At 37.9% G+C, this 9770-nt stretch overlaps 1 protein-coding gene across 1 annotated transcript; it reads right to left on the bottom strand.

The window, feature by feature from the left end:
- Positions 1-2704: 2704 nt before the first annotated feature.
- On the bottom strand, positions 2705-9466 carry LOC148046814 (vomeronasal type-2 receptor 26-like). The gene is made up of 6 exons (XM_087714981.1): positions 9267-9466; positions 7744-8035; positions 6515-7332; positions 4335-4440; positions 3739-3865; positions 2705-3603 (listed from the first exon to the last, which is right to left on the bottom strand). The coding sequence occupies exons 1-6, from the start codon at positions 9464-9466 to the stop codon at positions 2705-2707; spliced, it is 2442 nt and encodes an 813-aa protein (XP_087571107.1).
- Positions 9467-9770: the final 304 nt, after the last annotated feature.

The raw sequence follows: 9770 nt of genomic DNA, 5'->3' as shown, positions 1-9770 counted from the left end.
CCTCCGAATTCCATCAGCCGGCCAGTGTCGACTGGCGACTACCCGGAGGAGAGCCTTCTCTGTGGCTGCTCCGACCCTCTGGAACGAACTCCCCGTGGAGATCCGTACCCTCACCACCCTCCAGGCCTTCCGCATAGCCCTTAAAACCTGGCTGTTCCGACAGGCCTGGGGCTAAAGACTCGCTGCCCCACTTCGAATGGTATGATTGTTGTATTTTTAACTATGTATGGTTTTTTATGTTTTTTGTTACCCTGTTTGTATTTCCCCTCCCTTTTGAGTTGTGAGCCACCCTGAGTCCCTTCAGGGAAAAGGGCGGCATACAAATAAATTAAACCTAAACCTAAATCTAAACACTACAGGACTGTGAAACACGAAAACCCCTGGACTAGAATTCACATCGATTTTGCGGGGACAATAAATGGAATGTCTTTTCTAATTGTCATTGATATGTATTCCTAAGGGCTGGAGGTGGCCATGATGAGGTCAACTACGACGGATGCTGTTACCAGGGCACTAAACAAAATGTTTGCAACACATGGGCTGCCGGACGTGTTTGTATTGGACAATGGGCCTCAATTTACGACAACTGCATTTTTATGCATTGTTTTTTTAAAATAAGTTTTTATTGTTATTCTCTTATATACAGTTACAGGTATACATTCACATAGTTATTGTTCTTATTTATCTTTATCATATTTACATATTTATTTTTCCATATAAAAGGTTAACATATACATTCTGAGTTGCTTTGCTTATCATCCCGTACACCTATTTTGGATTATGACCACCCTATTTTTTTCTTTTTCTTTCACCCTCCCTTCCTTTACTCCTTCCTTCCTTCCTTCCTTCCTTCCTTCCTTCCTTCCTTCCTTCCTTCCTTCCTTCCTTCCTTCCTTCCTTCTCTCCATACCCTTTTCTTTGTTCCCTTTCCTTCTCTTCCTATTGCTTCTACTCCTTTTCCCTTTCTTCCTTCTCTCCCCTTTCCTATCTTCTCCTCTCCTCCTCTCTTCCTTTCCTTTTCCATTATTGTGGTTATCTCTTTTCAACTCTGAACTGGTGTATTTTCAGGATGGTATTCCCTCAAACCCTGTTATAATGTTATAATTATCCTTTCCAATTCCCTTTTCTTTAGTATCATGTCTCAGCTATTTTTTCCCTATATCTCATTCATGAACATATATATTGATACTTTCTTTTCTCCCCCCTCCCCCCTTTCCCCCATTCCTTTTAAGAGTATCTCGTTCAGGTTCTGTATCTCTCTCTTGCTTTCTTTATAGATTCCTTCCTCTGTTTTTTTCTCTTGTGTTGCCTTCTTTGTCCTTTGGAGGTTGAATCCCTATTCTTTGTGGACCCCCCCCCCCAAAAAAAAATTGGAACATTGTTAACATGTTACTCCTAGTCCTTCTTTTCATTAAACAAGACGTACCCAGTTTCTGCAACCGTTCTTCATATGTTTTAGCCTCCAGCCCTCTAATCTTCTTAGTTGCTCTCCTGTGAACTCCTTCTAGAGTCTCAACAACTCTTTTGTAGTGTGGTGACTAGAACTGGATACCATTTTCCCAGTGTGGCTTTATTAAGGTTTTGTAAAGTGATACTAGAACTTTGTGTGATCTTGATTCTAACCCTCTGTTAATGAAGCTGAGTATTGTATTGTGGTTTTACTTTGCCTGTGGAAATTTCATTTCAATATATTTTCCATATTATTAATAACAGAAAGTATTAGATTACAGTGAAAGGAGATTTATGGATAGAGAGTGAATTGTTGGGACACAGTATGAAAGCCTTTAAAAAAAAACAAATACAGTTATATATATATATAGGATTCAATAACTCAGAGTATAAAACTCAGTGCACCCTAACAAGTCCAAACTTATATCTTTATAACACTGTATTTAATATATATTGATAAAATGGTAGTCAGTTTTTACCATATTTATATAATGGTACTTTAGAAATTGAAAATATAAAACTCATGAAAATGTTGCTGGACATCATTTTAATCAATATCTGAAATATCCTAATAAGCAACTAAGAAAACTAGATCAAAGTCAAGTTCAACAGGAGTGTTGAAAGGATTAAACAATCTTGGAAAATGATGGAAATGCAGCAACATGAGCACTTATTTTGGAAAAAGCTTAAATAGGAATGAATCTTAAATATCCTGCACCAAAGGTGGTATTCAGCGGGTTCTGACCAGTTCTGGAGAAACGGTAGCAGAAATTTTGAGTAGTTTGGAGTACCGGTAAATATCACCTCTGACTGGTCCCACCCCCTTCTCTTCACTGCCTCCCAAGTCCAAGCCGATTGGGAAGGAATGGGGATTTTCCAGGATTCTTCCCCTGAAGTCGGGAGGGAATGGAGATTTTACAGTATCATTCACCTGCCATGCCCACCAAGCTATGTCCACCAAGCTATGCCAACCAAGTATGCCCACAGAACCAGTAGTAAAAAAAATGAATTCCACCAGTGGCCTACAGAAATCATTCTTGAAAGAAAAAAATCTATGTTCCTATAGGTTTTATAAATACTTCCTGAGGCAGCAAACAGTTCTTCTATACTTTCTTTCAGCAATTTTTTACACAAATTCCTCTTCGACAAAAATTAAAAAAATGTTCCTACAACTTTATATATGTTTCTCACAGCCTGCTTTCTGTCTATTCCTCTTTTCAAGAAGTTCTATAAGCAAGAAAGATTGCACCATGTGCTAATTCCTCTTAATGAGTTGCTCCCTGTGGTTGAGGTCAGGCCGCAAAATAATGATGTAGCATTTTGGGAGGAATATGCATCCCAGTAATGCAGCACTGGAGGACAAGATGGAGAAGACCTCCACAGCTACCATGGCTTTTCCTTTTGTGCTCAGATAGGCTGGAAAGAAGGAGATCCACACACTGCAAAAGGCTAACATGCTGAAGGTGATGAACTTGGCTTCGTTAAAGCTGTTAGGTAATTTACGGGCAAGGAAAGCAACAATAAAGCTGGCGATTGCCAAGATACCCATGTAGCCCAAGACACAGTAGAAGAAGAAAGCTGACCCCTCATTGCATTGTAAAATCATTTCTTGGAGCTCTGAGTGCATGTCCAACTCAGGGAATGGGGGAGATGTTGATAACCAAAGGATACAAATCCATACTTGAAAGAGGGAGCAGGAAAGGACTGTAGATAGAGCCAATCTTTTCCCCACCCATCTCCTCATCTGAGATCCAGGTTTAGTGGCCATGAAAGCCACAACCACAGTGATGGTTTTGGCCAGTACACTAGAAATGGCCACTGAAAAAGTAATGCCAAACATTGATTGTCGGAGCAGGCAGGTCACTTTGCCAGGTTGGCTGAGGAAGAACAAAGAGGAGAGAAAACAGAGCAGAAGAGAGACAAGCAGGGCGTAGGTGAGGGACCGGTTGTTGGCTTTGACAATGGGAGTATCCTTGTGCTTAATAAAGGTTCCAAGTACCCAAAAGGTCAAGAAAAAGAAACCAATAGCTGCAGAGGATAAACCAATTCCTAAATTTTCTTCAAAAGTTAGAAAGGCCAGCAGTTTCAGGATACATCCATTCTTTCCTTTATTTGGATAATGATTTTCTGGACATTTAAAACAGTCATCCATATCTGGGAGGAAAGACAAGAAATTTATCATCTGGGCATTCTAAATTATTGAAATTCATTTTATTAATTTTATGCATCCTAAAGTTGTATGTTAAAATGTGCTTAAATCTAATGAAAATCAGTAGAATTCCTTCCTACCATTTTGATTTGAAATCTTCCCTTCTGTGCATGGAACACAGTCATAGCAGCAGAACTGATTTCCTTCAATCCCTTTTTTCCAGGATCCTGGGACACAAGGGCCATTGCATCGGGAAAATGGAAGAACCTGAATTGATGATAAACATGAAAATGTTTGAAAAAGGGGTTTTCTAAAACAGTTTATGAATTTTCTCCTTAATGTGGTAACATGATTATTGACTTCGCAAAAAGATACAGCCTTGAACAACTTCATCAACAACTGAAAATAATGTAGAAATTAAAATGAAGTACAGAAGCTCCTGTTTGAAAAGCAGGACAAATAAATAATTATTATATGGTAATGATCTCATGGAAACCTGGCCACTCTTGTGATTTCAAGTGAAACTGCCCACCAAATATGCAATCCTGGTTTTTACATTTCAATATCATATTTGTCAATTTGAGGAATCTTTGATCATCCACAACATTTGAAAGAATATGCCATTGTTTATTAAAAAGACTAGAAATTATATTTCTACGAAAGAGACGATGTTCAATTTGGGATCATAATGGGTTACGGCATGGATCATAATAGATTAAGGTGGAATCACTAATACCTGGTTAAAAGCTGGACTCCAAGCAATCACATCATCATCAATCCATAATTCCTTCCCTTTTAGAGCCTGTAGATCCATCTTTCCAACTCTAACTTTCTGAAAGGATCTGTTTGGAAAAGTGATCAAGTTGATGATGTCAAATCCACCTATTGCTTCCCCTTTCTCACTCAGGAACACTCTTTCCCCAGCTGAATTGTTAAAAGAAATGCCTTGAAGAAATGGATGAAGCTACTTGAAAAGGAATGAAAGAGAGGGTTTTAAAAACAATATAACAGAGAAGAGAAAATCATATTTAAGTTTCATTCCCTCATTCCCCTTTTCTTATAACAATTATTATGAACATTTCAAAAATTGACAATCAATATTGCCTGATAATGTAATATTAGATCAGGGATGTCAAACTCACACCATCATGCCATCATGTGACATGTCACAACTTTTTCCCCCTTCACTAAACCAGGGCTGAGCATGGAGAGTGTGTGATCCAGTGGTGGGATTCAAATAATTCAAATAATAATAATTCAAATAATCCATCCTCCGCGAGCTACACTGGCTCCCTATTGGTCTCTGGACGCGCTTCAAGGTGCTAGTCATTACTTTTAAAGCCCTACATGGTTTAGGACCTTGCTACCTGAGAGACCGCCTCCTGCCACATACCTCCCAACAACCAACAAGATCTCACAGTTTGGGCCTCCTCTGGGTGCCATCGACCGGACAATGCCGGCTGGCGGCCCCCTGGGGGAGGGCCTTCTCTGTAGCTGCGCCGGCCCTGTGGAATGATCTACCCGTAGAGATTCGGACCCTTACCACCCTCCTGGCCTTCCGTAAAGCCACTAAGACCTGGCTCTTCCGGCAGGCCTGGGCTGTTGATCAATGTCCAGCCCCACTTAGACAGAATGGATGGTGTGTAATTTTAACAATTGTACTTTTTATCTTAAAAATTTTAAATGCTTTTTATCTTGTCTGTAAGCCGCCCATAGTCCCAAGGGAGTGGATGGCATACAAATTTTATTAAATTGAAATTGAAATTGAAAAATTTACCAACCAGTTCTCTGCCCTAATGACCAGCTGGGTAGGCGGGGCTCGGTGATCATGTGGGCATGGCCAAGTCAATGTCACTCAAGTCAAAGGGCACTTCGCCTTAATTGTTATAAGGGTAATAAGGGTTAACAGGAGAGGCAGTTTCTGTAAGCAGGGCAATAAAGATTAGGCTAGAAACACCACCAGAATGTTTCCTTCCTGCCTTCCTTACAGGATTAGCCCTGTAAAGTGGGAAAAAACAAAAGATTTCTTCCAACAACCGGTTCTCCAGACAGCTTAGAAATTTACGAACCGGTTCTCCCAAATAGGTGCTAACTGGCTGAATCCCACCACTGGTGTGATCCACCCGGCCCCTGGGCCACGAGTTTGACACAAATGATTTAAATTGACTATATAAACAATTCATTCCACCTAGATCATATCTAATCTTTCCTCATTGTCCGTTACTCAAATTTTAGATTCTGAGACTATAGCATTCCTCCATAGTGAGATGCAAGATAGAGCTTATTGCAAACGTGTTTCATGTTTCATCTATGGATTTCACAACTATGGATTCATCTATGGATTTCACAACTAAGAAGACCCACTTTTATTTCACTCCTCTAAAACTCTGATAGAGACAGAAAGCTCAGCTTGTTACCCATGACAAGTCCATGAGCCCCATAGAAAATTCTTGGAGAATTGATTATTTTTGGAGGAGGCAATGAAAAGTAATCTAAATTATAATTTTACTATCTCGTATTAGAACAGCATTTCAGAGTCAGAAGACTTGGAGGTCTTCTAATCCAACACTTTACTCAAGTAGGAGACCCTATGCTATTTCAGATAAGTGGCTGTCCTTCTCTTCATAAACATCTCCAGTGTTGGAGCATTCAAAACCTTTGAAGACAAGCTGTTCCACCAATTAATGGTTAATTGTTGTCACCATCACAAAATTCCTCCTTATTTCTAGGTTGTTTCTCAGGCTTGATTTCTCATTCAGAAAATATTAAGACTTTCCACAATGGCTCCAAAACATAATTCTATGTCAAACTGCTGATTGAAATAACAGAAATGTCCAAAGCAAAGGGAATACCTGCCAAGCTGGGAGATGTGGAAGGTCGGGATTTTTACTCATCATTGTTTTTTTCCTATTGTACCGTAAAGTGTACAGAGCCTGCAAAGCATGAGCCACAGAGTAAACAGCATTATAGATGCTATAGCTATGGCCAGTCATTTCCATTTCAAAGGCAGGTCCAGGAAGATCCTGCAGCTTCATCTCCTCAGTGCATTTTCTACCTTCCTTGTAGAAAATTCCTTCTATTTCTTGTAACTCTGGTTTTGGAAATGAACAATCAAATGCTTGTTCCCAAACTTCCTGCAGAAACTGATCTCTGTAGTCTGAAAGAGGATTCATGGTCTGAAGAAATTCCCTGAAATTTGCAACAGCTGTTGAATGAATGGTGAAGGAAATAGCCCCATGGAACACGGTGAGATCCAATGTGATTTGAAATCCTGATAATATGAAATCAATCTGGGCAGTCATGATCCACACCCTTCTAAAAAATGCAATTTCCTTGCTTTCCGGATCTACCATAAATATGGCAAATCTTAGCCACATAATTGTCAATGATTCTCCATAGACGAGAAATGCATTGGCTTGGCTGTTTATCCAACTCACTGATATAATTAAGATTTTTTTAATCACTTCTACGGTGTCTTCCAAGTGGATTAGCTGTTCAAGCCTTTCTATGAATGCTGAGCATATTCTGTTCTCTGAAAGTAAGGGCAGCATTTTCTGTAAGAAATTTTCTCCATCATTGTTATCAACAGCAAATATCCCAATCCATGTCCACCTGAAATGATGAAGCAGTTGGACAATCCCTTTGTACTGATGATCTTCTTTGGGGACCATGAAATAAAATGAAGAGAGCTTACTGGTCTGAAATTGCTCTTGGGGTAATGAGCCGTATGTCAGCTGCAAGAAAGTAGAGTAGTATTCTCTTGAGTTGTAAGATCAAATCCATTTGTTCTGATCTATTTTTCTTATAAAATATATGCGAGGAAGGAATTGTTTCCCTAAAACTCTTCCAAGTATAAATACGAAAGGAATTTATTGGAGTTATTTCAAAAAAATAGAATTGATCAATTCTTTTGATAGAAATAAAGAATACTGTTCTCAATTTTTCCTCAGGTGTGGACTGTCTATGGACACTCAATTCTTGTATTCGGCATTGTAGTTTTAAAAGTATGCCAACTAATAGACCTTAAGCCAAGCAGAACATCTTAACAGAAACATAACCTTAATCTTTGATGGTCCTTAATTAATCCAGAACAACATCAAGAACAGAATATAGAATTGTTCTCCTTTAGCCCTTTCACAACTTACCTGAGGAATTTTGAAAAATTCTGTAATTTTAGCAATATGAGATGATGTGACAAAATCCAGTCCCCCAATGATAGCCATGAGATTTTTCTGGCTGTCACACTTGTAGTTAGGGACAAATTCCTGGGATTTAAATAGCAGGTCCAGAGTGGTGCGATAGGTCATCCTTGCATTGTAGTAACTGTCATAGATGTGGAACCCAAGAGTAATGTTTGGTAAGATCTTTGAGTCTTCATTGATCTCCTTCACAGCAAAGGCCAAGGCGAGGAGATGCTGATGAAATTTGGTGAATATGCTGCAAAAAATTAAATACCCCCCAGTTGAAAGGGAAAATTGACAATTCTCATAAGGTGACAACATTTTTGTTTCAATAACAAACGTTCTTTCTCTGACAGTAATAGAAAGAGAAAAGTTTTTCTAAAATTTCTACAGAGGGGCTTTGTTGTTCTCTGAGCTTGGTTGTTTTCTTGTAGACATTATTACCCAAAGTAATGTAGGTAACATCATCACAACCCAGCACTGATGATGTTATGTATTTTGACTAATGAAATGTCTTCACAAAAGCAATCAATGTGAGAAAGACCCCTTGTTTCCACCCTGAACTAAAATATTCTCTTATATTGGTAATTTCTACAGAGCTCAAATTTATTTGACAGAGAATTTCTCTGACTTCCAAGAAATATGTTTGGCAATAATGCAAGTGTTCACTTTTTTCTAAATACTATATTTTCTATGACATTTTCAAAAAAACATTTATGAACAGATTCAGGAGGTATCACTTATTTAACCCATGTATATCTTGTGATGAGAGAAAATGCAAAATCTTTCTAAAAAGTATCCTTATCCCAGTAAATCTTCATATAGAGACTTCTTGATCTGAACTTTTATACATTTCATGTGAAATACTTTAAGATAATGTAAAGAAGGTTATTTCTCCTTTCTTAACCAGATACAATTGAAGGAAAGAGAAGGCATAGATGATATTAAAAATCCTGCATTTATGGGCAAATAACTTTTTAGTCATATAAAAGATTTTTGAAAATCTGGGTAAGATTAGATAGAGAGAAAAAAATTCTTACACTGGTATGTCATAAGGTTTCTTAGAAGGATTTTCATTAAATTTAATTCCAATAAGCTGGTAAGAAATACATTCTGCAACGAATGCAAGTTGTCACTTTTTTCAAAGTACTATATTTTCTATGACATTTTCAAAAAAATAAACATTTATGAACAGATTCATGAATTCAGAAAATGCAAAATCTTTCTAAAAAGTATCCTTATCCCAGTAAATCTTCATATAGAGACTTCTTGATCTGAACTTTTATACATTTCATGTGAAATACTTTAAGATCATGTAAAGAAGGTTATTTCTTCTTTCATATACAATTGAAAGAAAGATACAATTGGAAGAAAGTGAAGGCATAGATAATATTAAAAACCCTATTAAAAAGTGTAAATATCTTTTAACCCTATAAAGGATTTTTGAGAATCTGGGTACGATTAGATAGAGAGAAAAAAATTCTTACACTGGTATTTCGTAAGGTTTCTTAGAAGGATTTTCATTAAATAAAGCTTCATAAATGTGGTAAGCGAAATGAGATGCCATCCCACCAATGATGATGTCTCCAGGCTGGTACCACTCATGCGGAATAAGGAAAGCATCACTCTCAGGGCATTTCAGAGTGACTACTTTGTGCACCAAAAACATCACAAGAAACATCTTCATGCTTTTGTTATTGTGAAAATGTTTTCCCTTCCATCCTCCTGATCAGAAAGTACCTAGAGTCCGGTACTTCATCTAAAGATTGATCCAAGGGTTATATCTGAGAATGCACCTAATGAGAAAAATCTATTATCTGTCTGAGCACAAAGTTGTATCATGAATTCCACCCGTATTTTAACAAATACTCTGGCAGAAGAGAACAGAGGGTGGAAATCTGAAGCAATGAGTCCAACAGAGCTGTTATTACCCTTGAGCCAAACTTGCTGTTGTTCAAATGTTTCTTTATATCCAAGCTGATACCTTGATT

The sequence above is a fragment of the Thamnophis sirtalis genome, unplaced genomic scaffold, assembly GCF_051295495.1.
Source record: "Thamnophis sirtalis isolate CommonGarterSnake01/CBP01778 unplaced genomic scaffold, rThaSir2_p1.2 scaffold_4, whole genome shotgun sequence".
Lineage (NCBI taxonomy): Eukaryota > Metazoa > Chordata > Lepidosauria > Squamata > Natricidae > Thamnophis > Thamnophis sirtalis.
The sequence above is the reverse complement of the archived record's forward strand: the minus strand, read 5'-3'. Positions and strand labels throughout refer to the sequence as shown.